The sequence below is a fragment of the Ornithorhynchus anatinus genome, chromosome 1 (genome assembly GCF_004115215.2).
Source record: "Ornithorhynchus anatinus isolate Pmale09 chromosome 1, mOrnAna1.pri.v4, whole genome shotgun sequence".
Taxonomy (NCBI): Eukaryota; Metazoa; Chordata; class Mammalia; order Monotremata; family Ornithorhynchidae; genus Ornithorhynchus; species Ornithorhynchus anatinus.
This window is the reverse complement of record NC_041728.1, coordinates 127,878,349-127,899,724: the sequence shown is the minus strand read 5'-3', so window position 1 is coordinate 127,899,724 and position 21,376 is coordinate 127,878,349. Positions and strand designations below refer to the sequence as shown.

Genomic DNA, 21,376 nt, shown 5'->3' with positions numbered 1-21,376 from the left:
ATCATATTTATTGAGCACTTACTGTGTGCAGAGCACTGTACTGAGCACTACACCAGTTAGCCAACCGGTCTGTGTGCCACAGGTGACACTGTATTTGCTTGATGATGAATTCCCATTGTCAGACAGTGCTGCAGTCCGAGGAGTTACATGATTGGTGATATTTTAGAGAGCGTGAAAGAGCAGTGAGGAAGGTTAAAAATCCACACCACACCTCACTAGCTAGCACATCACAAGTTGGGGACCCACAGTTGTCCAGAAGCTCCTAATTTCAGGTTAGACCAGTGGAAGGGCAAATTAAGAGGAGTGGCTTACTTCCATTCCGTTGCCTGGATCCAGTTTTTACACTGTTGAACTGGACTCTTATTTTTAAGCACAGAGTATTGTCAGTCACAAGAGGTTTGGTAGTGGAGACATCAGTGTGGAAAAGGCAAAAAATACATGTGAGCTAATTGAAGTCTTCATACCTAAAGTACCTTCTTGACACACACATCCACTCTTGACACACAGATCCACTCCCTCAATACTTACCTTTCCACTGAACTCAGCTCTCTCATTCCCTGTCCCTCCAGTGATCTCATGCCACTAACCCGCAACCCCAGATCACTTCCACAGATCACTTCCTCCATTCCTATGCTTGAGCTGCAGAGCCCTGCTGGCAGAAATCCAGACACCGGTCCACCTCGGCCATCTCAAATTCATCCTCACCCACTTAAACTCTGCCTACTCCTTCACCCAAAAACATTTTTTCTCCCTCCTTGTTGATTCCCATGACCATTGCGTGCAACAGACGTTTAACTCTGTCCTCAAACACCTGTCCCTCAGCCCCCTTCATCTCTTGACCCTCATGAACTGCATTGATTGCTAAAATTAAAACCATCATGTGTGCTATCCCTAAAATCTCCCCTGCTCCTTTCCAGGTCCTCTTCTCCTCTTCCATTTTTCCCATCAGTATCTCAGTAGATCTCCCACTTCCCTTCCACCGGTGTCTCTGACCCCTTTCCTTTTGCACCCTATCAAAACAGTCATCTCCCTCCTTTTCCCTACCTGACTGCCATCCTCAGCTGTTCACTTTTCCAACGGTTTCTTCTCCACTGCTTTCAGATGTGCTCATGTATCCCCATCCTTAAAAAAAACAAATACCCGCCGCTGCCGCCCCCTTGACTCCATGGCTTGCTCCAATTATCGCCCCTTCACCCTCCTACTTTTCCTCTCCAAACTCCTTGAGAGAGTTGTCTACACCTACACCTACTATTACTTCTACTTCCTCCTCTCCTCCAGTTCTCTCCTTGACCCCCTCCAACTTGGCTTCTGCCCCCTTCACTCCAAGGAAACTACACTCTGTAAGGATACCAATCACCCCTTCCTCCTCCTCAACCTCTCAGCTGCCTTTGGCACGGTCAGCCAGCCCCTTATCATGGAAACATTATCGAACCTTGGCTTCACTGACACTGTCCTCTCCTGAGTCTCCATCAATCTCTCCAGCCGCTATTCTCAGGTCTCTTTTGCAGGCTTTTCCTCTGCCTCCCACTCTCCGTGTGGAAATCCCTCAAGGATGAGTTCTGGATCCCCTTCTAGTCTCCATCTACACGCGCTTCCTCGGAGAACTGATTCACTCTTATAATAATAATAATGTTGGTATTATTATCAGGTTGTCCCACATGAGGCTCAAAGTTAATCCCCATTTTACAGACGAGTTAACTGAGGCCCAGAGAAGTTAAGTGACTTGCCCACAGTCACACAGCTAAGTGGCAGAGCCGGGATCCGAACCCATGACCTCTGACTCCCAAGCCCGGACTCTTTCCACTGAGCCACGCTGCTTCTCTTATGGCTTCAACTACCACCACTATGCGGAGGATACCCAAATCTTCATCACCAGCCCTGATCTTTCTCTTCTTTGTACCCTCATATTTCCTCCTGCTTACAGAACCTCTCTGTGTGGTTGTCCTTGTCATCACCTCAAACTTAAACATATCCCAAACAGAACTCCTCATCTTTCCACCAATCCCTGTCCTCTCCCTCTTTCCCATCACTGTAGGCAGCACCACCACCCTCCCCATCTTACAAGCCTATACCCTGGGCATTAACCTCAACTTGTCTTTCTCATTCAACCCAAATATTCAATCTACCACCAGATCATGTCGATTCTACCGTTACAAAATCGCAGAAATCTGCCCTTCTACTACCAAGTTGATCCAATCACTTATCCTATCCTGAATGGCCTTCTGCATCGGCCTCTTTGCTGACCTTCCTGCCGCCTGTCCATTCCGTACTTCACTCTTACTGTGTGGATCATTTTTCTAAAAAAAAAAAAAAAAAAAGATCAGTCCCTGTTTCCCTTCTCATTCATTCAGTCATATTTATTGAGTGCTTCCTGTGTGCAGAGCACTGTACCCCACTCCTCAAGAACCTCCAGTGGTTGCCCACCTTCCTCTGCATCAAACTGAAACTCCTTACCATTGGCTTTAAGTCATTTAATCACCTTGCCCCCTCCTATCTGACCTCCCTGATTTCCTACTACAGCCCACCACATTCTCTTCGCTCCTAATATCAAACTACTCACTGTACCTTGAGCTCTTCTATCTTAATCCATCAAAAGGCTTTTCCCCACGAAGTCTTCACTTCCCCTACTCCCTCTCCTTTCTGCTCTCACTCTTGTATTTGGATTCGTATCCTTTATTCACACCACCTTCATCCCCACAGCACTTGTGTACATCTGTAATTTATTTTAATACCTGCTTCCCCCTCTAGTTTGTAAACTCCTCATGGGCAGGGAGCATGTTTACCAAACCTGTTCTCTTGTACTCTCCTAAGCGCTTAATATAAGTGCTCTGCACAGAGTAAGCACTCACTGTGATTGAAGGATTGAAGGAAGTACCGGGTCAGAGGGAGGATATGGGGAAGGGGTCAGCAGTGTGATATAGTGTGTAGATTGTCATTAGAAAAATGAAATATGTGGGCTGGGTTGTAGTTGGAGATCAGCTAGGTAAGTTAGGACGGAGAGAGCTGATTGAGTGCGTTAAAGCCAACGGTAAGGAGTTTTATTTGTCACAGAGGTGGATGGGCAGACACTGGAGTTTTTTGAGGAATGGGGGGATGCACACAGAATTTTTTAGAAAAATGATCTGGGGAGTAGAGTGATGATGATGATGGTATTTGTTAAGCGCTTACTATGTGCCAAGCACATGTTCTAAGCACTGGGAGGGATACAAGATAATCAGGTTGTCCCACCTGGGGCTCACAGTCTTAACCCCCATTTTACAGATGAGGGAACTGAGGCACAGTGAAGTGACTTGCCCAAAGTCACACAGCTGACAGGTGGCAGAGCCAAGATTAGAACCCATGACCTCTGACTCCCAAGCCCAGGCTTTTTCTGTTGAGCCACACTGCTTCTCTAGTGAAGTGCGGACTGGAGTGGAGAGAGACAGGAGGCAGGGTTGTCAGCGGGGAGGCTGACCTCCCTGTCAGACAACACATGAATGTGAAATTCCTGCCTTTGGAACCAAGGCAAAATTTAATAAATCCTGAATTATTTTACCTTAGAATTCTGGGTACTATGTAGTTGTCCTCAAGGACTAAAAGTAATGGGTTATGATACGGTTTTGTTTGCTTGTACTTTCTGTAAATGCTATGCCAAATTAATTTCCTGTTCAGAAAATGACAATTACAGAGTTTTAACAAGAGCCGACTACATGGATGTAATGCATTTTTGAAATTAAAAATCCTTCATAATCTAGTGACATTTTCTTTCTCCTTTAAAAATCAGGCTCAAAGTCAGAGTGAAAATGTAAGTCCTCAAAGAGGGAATTTGGCTGGTGAGCGTAGTTGGGAAAAGGGGGAGAGTGTAACTGGTAAAAGCTTCGCTCACGAGCTAGCTCTTACTGTCAGCAGCATGGCTTATTGGAAAGAGCCGGGGCTTGGGAGTCAGAGGTCATGGGTTTGAATTCCGACTCTGCCCCTTGTCAGCTGTGTGACTGTGGGCAAGTCACTTCACTTCTCTGTGCCTCAGTTCCCTCATCTGTAAAATGGGGATGAAGACTGTGAGCCTCACGTGGGACATCCTCATTCCCCTGTATCTACCCCAGTGCTTAGAACAGTGCTCTGCACATAGTAAGCGCTTAACAGATACCAACATTATTACCTCATATGTGGAATTTCAACTTTCTTAATGACCATATCCTGGTATCTGGGTAAAAAATAAATACAGATGCATCACTAGTGAAAACGGTTGACAGTAGTACAAATAAGGTGTCCTATTTTGTTCAAAAATTGTGGATTATTTGTTTTTTAGTACTTACTTGAAGGGTCATTTTAGAGTTTGCAAATTCTGTAATTCTAGTCTCATGAGAGAATGTTGATCATGTATTACTTTCTCTGCGGTTTTTTTTGGTTCTCAGTATCTGTATCGCGATTTATGGTGTGTTCTTATTCCCTCTCTTTCTCTCACCTGGGTAGAGGAGAGCTCTTTGGAAAACATGAAGTGGCTCAGAAAATAGACTTTGTCTCTCTCGAGCACCTTCAGCGTAAGAGTATATGATTCTTTTTTCAACCAGAATCGGAAATGTTCTTGTTTACTTGTATTTCAGGAAGGAAGAGCGTATTATGAACAAACAGGAGTTGGTCCTCTACCAATTGTGCTGTTTAATGGAATGCCCTACCTGAAGGAGCAGTTGGATCCCGATGAGCTGGAAACTGTTACAATGCATAAAATTTTAGAGACAACCAGCTTCTTCCAGAGAGCTGTGTACTTGGTGTGTGAAGCTTCTAAATTGGCTTTGAAAGAGAAATTTTTGCTTGGTGGGGTGTGATTATTTTTCACCTTCTCCAGCATGCCATAAAATTCTTCAAGCAGGATGCTTTTGCGTAGCCCAGTTGCAGTAATTCTGGTAACTACCAGTAGTTATTACTGTTATTAATCTGCTCATAAAATTCTCGCTAGGGGTTTTTTGGGTTTAATGAAATTGAAATAGTAAATGCTGTAGGGTGTCTCATTACAACTACATTAAAAAATTTAATACCAAGCATTTCAGCTATCCCGAGGAGCATTTTTTCTCCATCGTGTCAAGAATTTTTGACTTAATAGAGACAAGGAATTTTAGAAAATAAACGAATGAAGAGAAAGTGATAGAAATAAGAACCAAATGCCAAATTGCATTTCATGTCTACTGGTTAAATGTTATTTATACATTTGTCCTGTGAAATGTACAGCCATGGACCTTCCTAGAATGGGACAGGTTGGCTTTTGGCAATCATTTGTTGCCTCTTAACTTTTTCTATTTAAGTTCAGCATTCAAAGCTGAAAAGCCGATTTTCATGAAACAATTGAAAGGATGTGTAGTGAAAAGTAGATAATGAGTACATTAACTGTGGATAGAGGTACTATTAGAAGTGATAGATAAGAGATTTGCACTGTTAGAGTACGGGACTAATTTTGGAACTCTTTAGCTAAAATAACATGTGGTCTTCCTCAGGGCAACATGAAGTTTTTGACTCTCTGCTGTTTGGAAAAGCCAGCAGTGTGCTTTAGCTTAGGGGTGGATGGAGAAAAAAGAGGAGGAGGAAATGAAAGATGAAAGGGTTTCGGTGTCATTGGGCAATTGATTTTAAATGAAATCTTCTTTTATTGTACAAGAAGGGATTTTTCGTCGGTTTACCTTTAAAAGGAATCTTTCCTGAACAACTTCTTTGTGATAGCCGTAGTTTCACCCCATTTTTTCTTTCCTCCAGGGGGAACTGTTTCATGATCAAGATGTAGTGGAATATATTATGAACCAACCCAATGTTGTTCCCAGAATCAATTCTAGGATTTTGAACACTGAAAGGGAGTACTTGGATTTAACAGCAACAAGTAAGGAACACTTTCAGTAATGCACTGTAGAATAGCAGTTGCTCCCAGAGTGTAATTTCCCTGATTTCTTTGACTCTGGTGCCATTTTCTTGGGGTTTCGATTTTGCCTTTATAGAATTAAACAGTTCTAAGTCCAAACTGAGGCCATGACAGAAATATCCTCTAAGTTAGCAATCAGTCAGTCGTATTTATTGATATTTATTTATTTTCAGTGCACTGTATTAAGTGCTTGGGAGAGTATGATTGACAATATAACGGACACATTCCCTACCCACAGGCTTACAGTGTAGAAGGGGTGACAGACATTAATATAAATAAATTACACATGTGTACATAAGTGCTCTGGGGTTGGGTGTGGGGGTGGTGAATAAGGGAGCAATTCAGGGAGTGGAAAAGAGGAAATGAGGGCTTAATCAGAAAAGTCCTCTTGGAGAAGATGTGCCTTCAATAAAGCCTTGAAGTTGGGGAGGGTAATTGTCTGTCAGATATGAAAAGAGAGAGCGTTCCGGGCCAGAGGCAGGATGCGGGTGAGAGGTTGGCGGTGAGATAGACGAAATCTAGGTACAGTAAGTAGGGTAGCATTAGATGAGTGAAGTGTGCGGGCCGGGTTGTAGTAGGAGAGTAGCGAGATGAAGTAGGAGAGGGCAAGTGTAGATTAGGGTGGTGAAGAGACTTGGCAAGGAGGCGATCATTTGTGACCTTTTAGGGGGTGGTTTCTGGGGAGTAAAGGGGATGGAAGCCGAATTGGAAGAGAGGAACCTGAGACGGGTAAACAATTTGTTCTAGAAGTGTGAAGAGGAATGGTGGGAGGGAGACAGGCTAATATATGGAGGGACCCGTGGGGTCAAAAGAGGGTTTTTTTTAGATAGGGGAGCCTTTACTCTGAAACCTATCCTTGGGTAAAACTTGGAAAGCCAGTTGGCTAAATGTCCATTCCCATAAAATAGCATTATCTATGCTGAGTTAGAATTGGGCTCTGCATTGTAGTTTTGATTATGGAGCTTTCTCCTTTATATTCATCCAACAGTTGAATTTTCTAGTCTAACAAATGTCTTCTCCCATAATATTCATTTTAAGCCTGCCCAAATAGGAATCAGGGAAACCAAGAAGTAAAAAACCTTGATAAAAAATGTGTTTGTGTGAGCGATATATAGCTTGTGCATGATATATGCTGTGCCACATAAAATATTAACTAGTAGGCAGTAATGATGGTATTAAGCGCTTACTCTGTGCAAAGTCCAGGACTAAATCCTGGGATAGATAGAAGATGATCAGAGTGGACAGAGCCTTAATCATTAACTGCATGATATGGATGCTTAGAGATTAAATGTTGGACATGTATCTCTGAAGACTGTGCATTATTTCAGGCTAATGTAAATCAAATAAATGCTATCGATTGACTAGTGTGATTATTTGAAAGGTCCGGGACAGACATAGTCACTATAATTTCGTTTTTTCTTCTTCAGATAACTTTTTTGTGGATGATTTTGGTAGATTTACTTTCTTGGACTCCCAAGACAAGACTGCTGCAGTTGCCAATAGCATGAACTATCTGACCAAAAAAGGTAATCAATTCGTGATTAGTCTTAGGCAATATCTTTATTCATATATATGAGTTATTCAGTCATAAAGATCTCCAGGGACAGAGTGTTTAAGATTTATATCGGTATCGTGCTCCAATTTCATTTAACCTACATGTGCTGGAAATCAGTTTTGGTAAATTTAGCCAATTTTGTATTTTAAGAAAACGAAGACATTGTTCCAGTTCATCTGGTACAGTAAAACGAAAACACAGTCTTAGTGTATACTCCAAAATAGAAGCACGAGAATGTAAAAACTGGGCCATCTCTCTTGGAATGAAATGTTCCTAATCTTTATTTAAGCCTAATCCTCATTGAGAAACTTTTTAAGGTAAAAAAGAGAACTGCATTTCTAGAGGGAAATCCTTCTAGATGGTGACCCTTTGATATTGCTCTGACTCTTCACAAATAAAACCTTCATAATTACTCCCCTAAAGGAAGAAACAAAGCATTTGCAGTTCAGTAGCCAGAATGGTCATAATGCCATTTCAGTATTATGTAACGCTCCTCAGGACAAAATCAGGACCACCTTTGGGGTTCAGTATTTGGGATTTTTTTTTCACAGTTTTGTAGCCAAAACTTGATTGATTTATTGATTCACCTGATTTTTTAAAGATGTTTAAGGGTTAGGGGGGTTTTGTACTGTAGGGAAGCCCAGTTCTCTTGTATTCATCTAAACAGATCGATTGGGTTTGAGGGCTTTTTGCTGAACTTTTGGAAAGCAAACATCTTTTGGTGCTGAAATTGATTTTTAGCTCATCACAGTCCTTACACTTACAATCCAAGGTATCAACCGCTTAAGCTAATGTCGTCCCTTCTGAATTGGCTTTCAGTGAAAACACACTCTGTTCTCCAAACATGCAAGGTCACACATGCTGTGTGACCTTGGGCAAGTCACTTAACTCTTTTGTGCTCTCACCTGCATAATGAGGCTTCAATACCTTTTCTCCCTTCTACTTAGACTGGGAAAGTTCCCTCACCTGCGTAATGAGGCTTCAATACCTTTTCTCCCTCCTACTTAAACTGGGAGCCCCATGTGGGATCTGATTATCTTGTAAGTGCTTGGCACATAGTAAGCGCTTGCACAATTAGAATTATCATTATTATGCATATTTTAATTCAGGAAATAAAGTAGCACCTGCTTCCACAAAGAAACAAAATTTTAAAGCTGGTTTTCCCCAGGGTGATATCAATAATTTTGAGCAGGGTATTTCTCATGCAGTGATAGATCCTTCTAAAGATTCTATCCTTTCATTTTCATTAGTTTGAATCTTTGTTTCCCCTTGGGACCGTCTTTTATTCTCACCTGAATCTGCACACAGTAAGTGCGTAATAAATACTCTCACTATTACCCTGCCCTGGTTTTTAAATATCTGCCCTCTATCATTCATGCACTCGTATCTTACTGTATGCCATTCGGTGTTTGCCTTTTAGAAGATGTGACTGAATTAACACATGGAACTTGCCTCCAGAGAGGGTGTTGTAATCCCACTCTGGGATATCAGGCGTTGATAAGCATCATCATAAAAATTATGGTGGTGGAATTGCCACGCCATTCCGAGGGGTGGCCTTGGGGACGGGAGTCAGGGCCCTTACTGCGTTCCTAAAAGGAGTGGCTGTCATGTGTTTCCAGACGTGGTGCCTCTCAAGATCAGATGGCAGACCTGGATAGGCCTGTTGTCTTCTAGCGAGGACACCACGGGGGAAACCGAACTGTGGGGTGCACCTTGGGGATCGAGACTCAAACCTGGATAGGGAAGCACTACCGCCCCTTTGGAGCTCAGCATACATCTTAGTTGTCGCTCTCGTTACTTCTTTTGGTATAATATCTCCATTTCTGATCCTGATGATAATACTAATAATAAATATGGTGTTTAAGCACTGGCTAGGTCCCAAGCACTATCCTGAGTACTGGGGCAGTTACATAATAATTGGGTCAGAAACAGCTCCTGTCCTACATGGGGTTTAAGAGGCTTTAATATGGAACCATCGGCTTTATGGCCCTCCATCAGACTCCTACTGTACCTCACTAATCTCCTGCTACAATCCAGTCCTGCACACTGTCCCTGACTTATACCAGCCTGCTCAATGTGCCTTGATTTTCTCTGCCTCGACACTGACCCCTTGCCCGTGTTCTCCCTCTGACCTGGAGCCCCACCCCTTTCATATCTGTCAGGCCACCACTGTCCCCATCATAGTAATGATAAATAATAATTGTGGCATTTGTTAAGCAGTGACTATATGCCAAGCATTGTTCCAAGTGCTGAGGTAGATAGAAGGTAATCAAGTTGTCCCACGTGGGGCTCACGGTCTTAAACCCTTTTACAGATGGGGTAGCTGAGGCATAGAGAAGTGAAGCGGCTTGCCCAAGGTCACCCAGCAGGCAAGTGGCGGATCCGGGATTAGAACCCATGTCCTCTGACTCCCAAGCCCATGCTCTTTCCACTAGGCCACGTTGCTTCTTCAAAGCCTTACTTAAATCATAGTTCCTCCAAAAGACCTTCCCTGACAAAGTACTCATTTTCGGTGGTGTATCCCGTAAGAACTTGGGTACTCACCCCACCCTGTGCATATAGTTTTACTCTCATTTAAATTCTAGTGGAAAGAACGCAGGCCTGGCAGTTAGAGGACTTGGGTTCTAATCCCACATCTGCTACTTGTCTTCCCTGTGACCTTGCCCAAGTTACTAACTTCTCTGTGTCTGTTTCCTCATCTATAAGATGGAAATTCGGTACCTGCTCGCCTTCCTACATAGTCTGTGAGTCTCGTATAGCACCAGGACTGTGTCCTGTTGAATTCTCTTTTATCTTCTCCAGAGCTTAGTACAATGCTTGGCACTGGTAGGAGTTTAACAAATATCACAATTAATAATAATATTTATAATTGATTAAGAGAATGAATAGGTGACAGGGAGAGAGCTGATGGCATGCCTTAGAGCCAGTGATCGGGAATTTTTGATCTCTGTTGGATGGGAAGATGAAGGAGTAGCTAGTGGAGATTTTTGAGATGCAAAATGGCATTTTTAGAAAGCTAATCCAAACATCAGATGTCAAGGAGACCAGTGAGGAGGCTGATGCAGTAGTCAAGGAGGTAGTTAATGAGCACCGGACCAGGGTGGTGGCTGAATGGATGGAGTGGAAGGCGTGGGTCTAGGAAGTGTTTCGGAGGATTTCTGACAGGATGTAGCAACTGACTGACAGTGAGAATTGAAAGAGTGAAGAGTCAAGGATCCGGCCAAGGTTGCAGCCTTTGGAAGCCGGGAGGAAAGTGATGTAGTGAAGAGAAGGAAAGATTAGGTGGAAGAGAGGACTTCAGAGAGACGGTGAGGCGTTCAGTTTTCGACATTGAGCTTGAGGTGCCTTGCAGGTGAGAGGAAATGTGAGGTTGCAGGGAAGGAGGAAGGTTAGGAAGGTTATTATGCAATGATAATAGTGATGGTGCTATTTAAGCGCTTACTATGTGCCAAGCACTCTTCTAAGCGCTGGGGTAGATACAAGGTAATCAGGGTGACCCACATGGGGCTCACAGTCTTCACATCCCCATTTTACAGATGAGGGAACTGAGGCCCAGAGAAGTGAAGTGGCTTGCCCAAAGTCACCCAGCTGACAAACGGCAGAGCCGGGATTAGAACTCACGATCTCTGACTCCCAAGCCCTTGCTCTTTCCACTGAGCCACGCTGCTTCTCAGCGTGTATGGGAGAGTCCTCTGCCCAGAGGTGATAGCTGAAGCTATGGGAGAGGATGAGCTCCCTGAGGGAGTGAGTGAGCAGTGAGAAGAGTAAGGGACGCACAGCGTATTGAGGAGCACCCACGGGTGGGAGCTGAGAGGCCGGAGAAGCACTGAAAAGGCTCTTCTGGGGCCCTTCTCTCCCCCACCAACCTACCCCAGCATACATCGGGGAAGCAGCGTGGCTCAGTGGAAAGAGCCTGGTCTTCAGAGTCAGAGGTCATGGATTCGACTCCCGGCTCTGCCACTTGTCAGCTGTGTGACTGTGGGCAAGTCACTTCACTTCTCTGGGCCTCAGTTACCTCATCTGTAAAATGGGGATTAACTGTGAGCCTCACGTGGGACAACCTGATTACCCTGTATCTACACCAGCGCTTAGAACAGTGCTCTGCACATAGTAAGCGCTTAATAAATACCAACATTATTATTATTATTATACATTCTAGGCACTGCCTATGTCTGGGCTAGAAAGATTGCTATCCTCATTTTCCCCAGGAATTCTGACCTCCAGTGGGAGAAGCAAATGTTCCATCATTCATTCATTCGGTCGTACTTATTGAGCATTTACTGTGTGCGAAGCACTATACTAAGCACGTGGGAGGGTACAGTTTAACAGATATTGTTCATCTTTATCCACACAACTATATTTAGCCTGGGCTTTGATCATTTTAAATTATGTTTGTTTTATAGGATGGTAGTCTGGTTCTTGTTCTTCATTTGCACTGCTGTTTTGTTTTTTTTTTTTTTTGAAATTGATGAGAGGTTTATTTTTAGAGAAAAAAAAAATTTTTTTAGCAGTTCAGCTTGTGCTTTCCTGTATGATTTCCTTTCAGTTATTTTATAATCTGCTTCTCCCAGCACCTTTATGGTTTTCTAATGGGTGTTTCCTTTGTCCTTTTTCTGACAGTTATAAAATCTCCTCCACTCCCTTTCCCTAATTTAATCATTGATTTTCCCAGTGTCCGTTTTCCGTAAATACCTGTTCGTCCTTCACATGTTTTCAGTATCTTTCCGTATGTGAAGTAGATCAGTATGCACTCACTATGCACTGTTGATAGCTGAAAGTCCACTTCCGGTCAGAGAGCTTAAAAAAGAATTCAGCGCACGGCAGAAAGTGTTTAAAAGCCCATTTTGGACAGAGTTGTCCAGATTGGGAATGAGATTGTTTCTGTAGATGTCATTTATTCCGAGTGTCTTGTGGACACTCCAATGAGCCTACTGTTCTGCACTGTAATTTTCTAATAACATGAAGTTTCCTTTTCTCCCACTTTTTCCTCCTTGCCTCTTCCAGGAATGTCCTCCAAAGAGATCTATGGTAACTCAAAACTTCACAACTTTCCATATCTTTATTTAAATACCCTGGGGGTCCTGACACTTTCTCATGTCAGTCCTGGTTAATGGGACTCTTACTAATTAGCGGGATGGTTGAATCCGTTCTGTCTCCTCTCTAGTCATTTCAGTTGGATGCAGTTTTAGTTGAGTGCAGAAAGCTACTGGGGGTGGGGGGGGGGTGATTAGACTGTTAGCCCCTCAGTGGGCAGGGATTGTCTCTGTCTGTTGCCCAATTGTACATTCCAAGCGCTTAGTACAGTGCTCTGCACATAGTAAGTGCTTAATAAATACTGTTGAGTGAATGAATTTCAGGTGTTAGCAGTTGGGAAACTAAAAATTGATCAAGTGCATGTCCTCTGTGTATAACTAAGCCATAGTGGATTCTTAGACTGCTCTCTTTTTGCATGTAGGTGTTACTACTTTAGCTTTAGTTCTTCTTTATTAAGAGCTTTGCATTGTCTTAATTTTGCATGAACACTATCAGTATTTTTCAGCCCAGCACTAGAATTGCATGTGTAAAGTTTGCTCTTCCTCCTCCATATTGCATTTTTCTTTTCCTATAGATGATTCTTTTATTAGACCAGTTACTTTTTGGATTGTTGGAGATTTTGACAAACCTTCTGGAAGACAACTATTGTATGATGCTATCAAGCACCAGGCAAGTAGACCCTATATTAATTAATTCACTCGTATTCACTGAGCGTTTACTATGTGCAGAGCACTGTACTAAGTGCTTGGGAGAGTACAGTACCACAGTCACCAGACACATTCCCTGCCCACAGCGAGCTTACAGTGTAGAGGGGTAAGGGAGACAGATATTAATATAAATAAGTAAATCACAGATAGGTACATATGTGCTGTGGGGCTGGGAGGAGAAGAAAACAAAGGGAGCAAGTCAGGGTGAGGAAGTCAGAGAAGAGGAAAGCAAGGGCTTAGTTAGGGAAGGCCTCTTGGAGGAGTTGTGCCTTCAAGAAGACTTTGAAGTGTAGGAGAGTAATTATCTGTTGAATTTGAGGAGGGGAGAGTGTTTCAGGCCAGAGGCAGGACATGAGCGAAGAGTCGGCCTTGGGATAGATGAGATCGAGGCACAGTGAGAAGGTTAGCATTAGAAGAGCGAAGTGTGCGGGCTGGGCTTGTGGTAAGAGAGTAGCAAGGTGAGGTAGGAGAGGCCAAGGTGATGGAGTGCTTTCAAGCCAATAGTGAGGAGTTTTGGTTTGATGTGGAGGTGGATGGGCAACCACTGGAGTTTTTTGAGGAGTGGAGAAACATGTCCTGAATGTTTTTGTAGAAAACTGATTTAGACAGCAAAGTGAAGTAGACACTGGAGAGGGGAGAGACAGGAGGCTGGGAGATCAGCAAGGAGGCTGATGTAGTAATCCAGTACTGAAGCCATGAGAGCGAATGAGTTCTCCAATGGAGTGGGCATAGATGGAGAATAGAAGGGGGCCCAGAACCAAACCCTGAGGGACCCCCACAGGGAGTGGAAGACAGAGGAAGAGACTGAGAATGAACAGCCAGAGTGATTAGAGGAGAATCAGGAGAGGATGCTATCAGTGAAGCCAAGTTTGGATAATGATTCCAGGAGAAGGGGGTGGTCCACAGTGCCTTAGTGTTTTAGTCTGGGGCCGTAGATGCATAAATTGGGCTATTACTGTTCGTATTTCTTTGAGAGTACTCTTTCTGTCTAAAAGACAGTACTAAAAAGAAGGGAGAGACAGCGTGATCTAGCGGATAGAGCACGGGCCTGGAAGTCAGAAGGACCTGAGTTCTAATTCCGGCTCCTCCGCTTGTCTGCTGTGTGACACTGCCCAAGTCACTTAACTTCTTTCTGCCTCAGTTACCTCATCTGTAAAATGGGGATTAAGATTGTGAGCCCTGTGTGGGGCAGGGACTGTGTCCAACCTGATTAGCTTATATCTACCCCGCATAAAATAGTAAGCACTTAATAAATCCCATTTTTTTAAAAAAAGAAAGTTTGCCTTTTCATTTGAAATTCAGCACTTTGTTCCTCAAATGTCTGATTTGTTTTTTCCAGAAATCCAGTAACAATGTCCGAATTAGCATGATTAATAATCCAAGTGAAGATCCAAGTTTTGAAAGCACTCACATCGCCAGAGCTATCTGGGCAGCTCTACAAACGCAAACATCCAATTATGCCAAGAACTTCATCACTAAAATGGCCAAGGAGGAGACTGCACAGGCCCTGAAAGCAGGAGCTGATATTACAGAATTTGCTGTTGGAGTAAGCAGTTTTGCTTTTTCGAAAACTGTACCATTCCGTTAGTAATGCAGCTCTTAACCCCAGAGGGTCTGTAGAACTCATAACACCTGATGTGTCTCGTTAGAAGTCACATGAAATGATTTTCAAAATCTTGGCTTCAGACGATTCATTGTTTGAAATTCAAGACTCCCCTCTGGGCAGGGGAGTTTTTCCAAGCTTTTTCTGAGGCTCTGAAAAGGCGATGTAATTGCGGAGCAGTTTGTTCGGAATCACTTTTTCAAATCCAACCTAATAATTGAGTAGGTAGTCCCATGAAAAGAAAAGTTGAAAAGACTGGATTTGACAGCACGTTGAGAGCCCGATTTTCAATCGCGACTCATGCAGTTTCAGTGATGTTGTACCAGTTGTTTGTGCTCTGTTTTGAACCATTGTAAATACATGTGGGTCGCTTGTTTTGCACTCTCCCAGTGAATTAATAGAGTGCTTTGCACTCGGTAGATGCGTAGTAAATGTGATCGATTGATATCAATGAATATTGTTTATACTTTCAAAAAAGCTTTGAAGATGAGAAATTTTGGAATTGCTCGGGCCCTTCGGGAAGAGAGAGACTGTTCATTTTGTTCAGAAAGATGAACGAAGCAGAGAAAACTAGAAAGAGTTCCATCGATTCCACAGTATTTATCTAGTATCTCCTTGTGGCAGAGCATTTTGATGGAGGGTAAGGTCAACAGTGCCTCTTTGCATCCCTGGTTAAATTACTGCAGGGACAAAAAATGGCGCTACTACTAAGACAAACAGGGGGAGCGGTAGGGGATGGAGTGTGGAACGGCCCCATATTCAATTAAATTATTCTAAAAGAACCATCTCACAATTCCCTCCTTACTAAACTCGAGGATTTTAAAATTTCCAGGAATCCCAGTTCATTTAGCCGTTCGTGTGAGCGAAGTAACTCTCTGGTTTTCTTTTCAGGGCATGGATGTCAATCTTTTCAAAGATGCTTATGAATCTCTCAAAGTGGATTTTATTCTGTCCCATGCGATGTACTGCCGAGATGTCCTGAAGCTGAAGAAAGGGCAGAGAGCAGTGATCAGCAATGGCAGGGTGAGGCTATTGATCACATTGGTATAGAGCTGGGTTCCTAAATAATAATATTAATAATAATGTTGGTATTTGTTAAGCACTTACTATGTGCAGAGCACTGTTCTAAGCGCTGGAGTAGATACAGGGTAATCAGGTTGTCCCCCGTGAGGCTCGCAGTCTTCATCCTCATTTTCCAGATGAGGGAACTGAGGCCCAGAGACGTGAAGTGACTTGCCCACAGTCACACAGCTGACAAGTGGCAGAGCTGGGATTTGAACCCATGACCTCTGACTCCCAAGCCCGGGCTCTTTCCACTGAGTCACGCCGCTTCGGAGTAATACATGTGGCTTGCTGTCTTTGCAAAGACCAGATGCTGTTTAAGACAGCAGTTCCTTCTCTCCCTTTCTTAGGTTTATCTTCCTTATATGAATGAATTATGTTCTAAATCTCCTTTTGGTATTGAGGGTCCAGTTCTGTTGATGGGGGCCTTCCTCTGGTTGACCTCTGACTTTTCCGTGCAGCCTCCCTAGAAGAGATTTGTAATGTAATCACCAAGTAGGAGTTTTTGATCTAAATAGTAGCCAAGTCCCCCCCTTTATGGCGGAGCAAGAAACTAGCACTTATACTGCCCAGATTAATTCACTCTTGAGATACAGACTATTATAAAACTTCTGTTTAAAGACTCCATTTTTCAATATGCTGCTGTTTTTGTGTGGTATTTGTTAAATGCTTACTATGTGTCAAGCAGTGTTCTGAGGGCTGGGGTAGATACAAGTCTTATCAGGTTGGACGCAGTCCCTGTCCCACACGGGGCTCACAGGAAAGTAGGGGGGAGTAGGATGTAATCGCCATTTTACAGTTGAGGAAACTGAGGCACAGAGAAGTTAAACGACTTGCCCAAGGTCACACGGTAAGCACTTGGCAGAGCCAGGATTAGAGCCCAGGTCTTCTGACTCCCAGGCCTGAACTCTTTCCACTAGGCCGTGCTCTGCTGAGGAGTGTGTGTTTTTCAGTACTTTTGATCCCTTAGTTCCCAGGTTTGACATTTTAGTTGCTCTGTAAGTTGAAGCCTTGGTGCCTTTTGGTGTGGCAGTAGCTAATAATAATAATAATGTAGGTATTTGTTAAGCGCTCACTATGTGCCAAGCACCGTTCTAAGTGCTGGGGTAGATACAAGGTCATCAGGTTGCCCCACATAGGGCTCACACTTTTCATCCCCATTTTACAGAAGAGGCGGCTGAGGCACGGTGAAGTGACTTGCCCAAGGTCACACAGCTAACAAGCAGTGGAGCTGGGATTCGAATCCATGACCTCTGACTCCCAAGCCCGGGCTCTTTCCACTGTGCCTTGCTGCTTCCTAAATACGTTTGAATGAATGAATGAATGAATGAATGAATGAATGAATGACCAGCTGTTCAAATGATCTTTGGCTTAAGAGCCCAATGGCCCACTTGGATCATCCGAAAGTTTAAAAATCTTTGCTAGATTTTTGTCATTTGGTAGTAATGGTAATAACAGTAAGTGTGGAAATTAAGCGCTTTAATATGTACCAAACACTGTACTAAACACTAGGGTAGAGTTACAGTATAAGCAGTTTGGACACAGTTCCTGTCCCACATGGGACTCACAGCCAATTTTCCCTTCCCTTAAAATTTTGAATGTATGCTGTACACTAGGTCTAGTTCAGAAATATTTTATAGTTCATGCAATTCTAATAACCTTCCCCTCATTTTCTTTTTAGATAATTGGACCACTGGAAGACGGTGAACTTTTTAATCAAGATGATTTCCACCTACTTGAAAATATCATATTGAAGACCTCGGGGCAAAAAATCAAATCACATATTCAACAGTTGCGGGTAGAGGAAGATGTGTAAGTCTCCGAATAGATTAGTCCAAGGCAGAGCATCTGCACAGAGATAGTATTTTAGAATATATGTTAATTGGAATTCCCGGACTCTAAACTTTTTTTTTTGTCCCACTTATGGTTGTATTAGGGAATAGGTATAAAACGTAGTACTCTCCAGGTTTAGGTTCATGTGATCAATTTAATCAGTTTTAATTTCTGGCAAATAAGTTGAGTTCCTTGTTTTGGTCTATGAGGAAGAAGTCGAATTGACTAGGCCGAGAGCATTTGATCTTGCCTCGGTCTCTCGTGTATGTATCCTAGGATTCAACAGTCTGCCTCAGCTTAAATATTTAGTGGCAGATTCTCAAATCAATAGGTCCTCTGATGTCTTTCTTCCTTTTTTGATGTATTTTCATATGCCTTCAGTGTGCTAAACTACAAAGTCCAAAAGGTTGACCTTCATTTTGAGCAAGTTCCTGTCCGACTTAATAAGGCTCAGTGGGCATTCACTGGAAGTTTTGCTGATGCCTCCTTTCTGTTGCAGTGGAACTGATTTCCCGTGCTATTAACACGGATAATATTTGTATGTATGGTTTATGTCCTTATTAAAAAACCGAAAAGGAAGAAATCAATTTGGGATGTTTGGTAGCCAGTGAAGGGCACACTCAGGAATGTGTTATTTCAAATTGTCACGCACTAGCTCAATGCTATTTATGGAGCAAATAATGTGCGCGGAGGATTGTACTAAGCGCTTGAGGGAGTATAGTACAAGAGAATTGCTAGGCGTGATTTCTGTCCAGAAGGAGCTTACGAATGGTCAGTGAGTCAGTTGTATTTCTTGAGCTCTTATTCTGTGCAGAGCACCGTTCTAAGGATTTAGGAGAGTGCAGTAGAATTAATAGGCCTGATTCCTGCCCTCAAGGAATTTACGGTGTAGCCGGGGACACTTAAAGGAAGGATGAAGCAATACAGAGGAAAGATATAAACCCAAGTGCAATGAGAAGCAGCGTGTCCAAGTGAAAAGAGCGTGGATCTTGGAGTCAGGGGTCTTGAGTTTTAATCCCCGCTCCACCACTAGTCTGCTGTGTGACCTTGGGCAAGTCACTTCACTTCTAGGTACCTCAGTTACCTCCTCTGTGAAATGGAAATTAAGACTGAGTCCCATGTGGGACAGGGATTGGATCCAGTCTGATTAGTGTATATCCACTCCAGCGCGTGGTAGAGTGCCTGGGACACGGTAAGAGCTTAACAGATGTTTTAAAAATGGGGATTGTGAGTGCCCAGATACTTAAGTCATGCTGAAGTGTTGGTTGCCAGGGAAAATAAGTTGAGATGAGCGCAAAATCAGGGCAAGCTTTCTGGAGATGGAACTTCAGAAGGGCTTTGAAGATGTGGGGAAGCAGGCGTCTACTTGATGTGAAGGGGGACAGAATCCCAGACCAAAGGAAGGTGTGAGCGAGAGGCTGGTGGCAAGATAGGTGAGAACAAGGCTCAGTGAGGTTGGCTTGAGAGAAAGGAAGCTGTTGAGCTTGGTGGAGTGGGAGAGGAGAGAGGATAAGTAGTGGGGAGAGAGCTTATTGAATGTCTTAAAACCAATGGCCAGGACTTTGTGCATGAGGTGGAAAGGAATGGGCAACCTTCCTAGTTTTTTTTGAGTACTGGGGAAAGACGTGCAGAGTGGTGCTTTAGAAAAATGATCTGGGCGGCAGAGTGAAGTGTGGATTGGGGAATGGAGAGACTGCAGGCAGGGAGGTCTGTGAGGAGGTTGATGATGCAATAGTTGCCGATTTGTACATTCCAAGCGCTTAGTACAGTGCTCTGCATATAATAAGCACTCAATAAATACTATTGAATGAATGAATAGTTGAGTCAGTATCTCACGGGTGTCCACCTCGAAGTCCGTCTCTAGCCTCCTTTCCCGCCCCCACAAACACCCCACCAAATATATTCATACACTGTGAGCCCCTCAAGGGATGGGATCCATCTCTAGTTCCTACTTGTATACTGTTTTCCAGCACTTAGTACACAGTCACTACTGCTAAGTGCTTGGACCAGCATCAGTGCAGTTTGGATGAAGAGGAAGGGGCAGAATCTGGAGACGTGCGAAAAGAAAAAACAAAAGCAACAGGATTTGGTGACAGGCTGAATAGGGGGATTGAAGAGGAATCAAGGATAATGCTAAGATGCCAAGGATGCTGCCTTAAATTTATTCTGCATGAAGAATTATTTTTCAATTCTCCAAAAGAATTTGTAGGGTTTTATGTGTGCAAAATGACTACATCTTGGCTTGAACAGTGTTCAAGCCGAGACATAGGCTCTTACCTTGTACTCAGCTCTTGGTAGTGCTGTGAACTAGCGTGCTCAGTCTCTAGTGAAATGCTGAAGGTTCAAGATGAATTTTGGAGTAAAATGTAGATCTCATGCTTTTGGAGGGGCAGTTCTTTTGCTTGCTATGGGAATGGTCTATGCTGAGCCTCTTGGAAATGAAAGGAAAAAAGAATTACTGTCTCTCTATTTAGGATTGGGATGTGGCCCATAGTACTGAATAATTTTTAATAACCACCTGGGGTAGGAAATTTTGGGGTCTTTCTACGAGCATTTTGAACTGTAGTTTAATCGGGATGATTCGCAAAACCTTTGAGTAGAGATTAAAATTATCTTAAACAAATCTTTCAGAGCAAGTGACTTGGTAATGAAGGTGGATGCTCTTCTGTCTGCCCAACCTAAAGGAGAAGCAAGAATTGAATACCAGTTCTTTGAAGACAACTACAGGTAAAAAATTCTCATTATTTGTATTAATATTTGTTGAGCATGTTTATAGGACCCATTAGATGAGGCTAGGGGATATTCAAAAATTATAAATTGAAGCCAGTGTCTGCCCACAAAAATTTTACAATATAGTGAGGGAAGATAAGCAGAGAAAAGTAACCCTAACCCTTCCTTTTCCAGTCCCAATCCAGAAATGGTGAAAGTTTCCAATGTTCAACATATTATAAATACCTAGCTCTCCGCCCCTCATTCTAGAGGAGGGGCAGGGCTTGGGCACTGCAATGGCCGGCAGGAATCTTGAGATTTACCACCCCCTGCTTCACCAAGCCTCCGTTCCAGTCAAAGGGTAGGGCTTGAAACTAACAAATGAACAAGTAGAATCTATATCTGTCAATCAGTCAAGTAATGGTATTTACTGAGCACTTACTGTGTACAGAACACTGTAGTAAGCACTTGGGAAAGTCCAGTACAGCATAGATGGTAGATACATTCCCTACTCACAACAGGCTTACACTCTAATTGGGGAGACAGACGTGAATATGAATAAATAAATTAGGGATATGTACCTGAGTGCTGCAGGGTTGAAGGTGGGGTGAATATCAACTGTTTAAAGTGTACAGACCAATGTGCAAGGGTGACACCGAATGGGGAAAAGGGGAAAAGAGGGTTTAGCTGGGAAAGGCCTCTTGGAGGAAGTGTGATTTTTAAGACTTTGAAGGTGGGAAGAGGGATGGTCTGTAGTATATGGAAGGAGAGGGATTTCTAGGTGAAAAGGAGACCGTGGGCAAGGGGTCGGTGGTGACGTAGACAAGATCAAAGTATAGTGAGCAAGCTGGTGTTAGAAGAGCAAGGTATTGGGGTTAGGCTATAGTAAGAAATCCGTGAGATGAGGTAGAAAGGGGCGAGCTGCTTAACTGCTTTATCAGCCTAATTGTTCTTTTTTCAGGCTTTAAGAATACTCATCTAGGCTTGAA

General features: G+C 43.2%; 1 protein-coding gene across 3 annotated transcripts in view; it reads left to right on the top strand.

The window, feature by feature from the left end:
• Positions 1 to 21,376, top strand: part of UGGT1 (UDP-glucose glycoprotein glucosyltransferase 1) — a 125,804-nt gene that overhangs the window by 68,582 nt on the left and 35,846 nt on the right. For 2 of the 3 annotated variants that reach the window (XM_029058864.1, XM_029058862.2), the window contains exons 18-26: positions 4,584 to 4,748; positions 5,725 to 5,845; positions 7,312 to 7,410; positions 12,444 to 12,467; positions 13,048 to 13,142; positions 14,520 to 14,726; positions 15,675 to 15,806; positions 17,527 to 17,657; positions 20,310 to 20,405. In XM_029058864.1, the coding sequence (XP_028914697.1) occupies positions 4,584 to 4,748; positions 5,725 to 5,845; positions 7,312 to 7,410; positions 12,444 to 12,467; positions 13,048 to 13,142; positions 14,520 to 14,726; positions 15,675 to 15,806; positions 17,527 to 17,657; positions 20,310 to 20,405 (1,070 nt within the window). The remainder of the gene's footprint in view (positions 1 to 4,583; positions 4,749 to 5,724; positions 5,846 to 7,311; positions 7,411 to 12,443; positions 12,468 to 13,047; positions 13,143 to 14,519; positions 14,727 to 15,674; positions 15,807 to 17,526; positions 17,658 to 20,309; positions 20,406 to 21,376) is intronic. The other variant, XM_029058863.1, reaches the window with a different exon arrangement.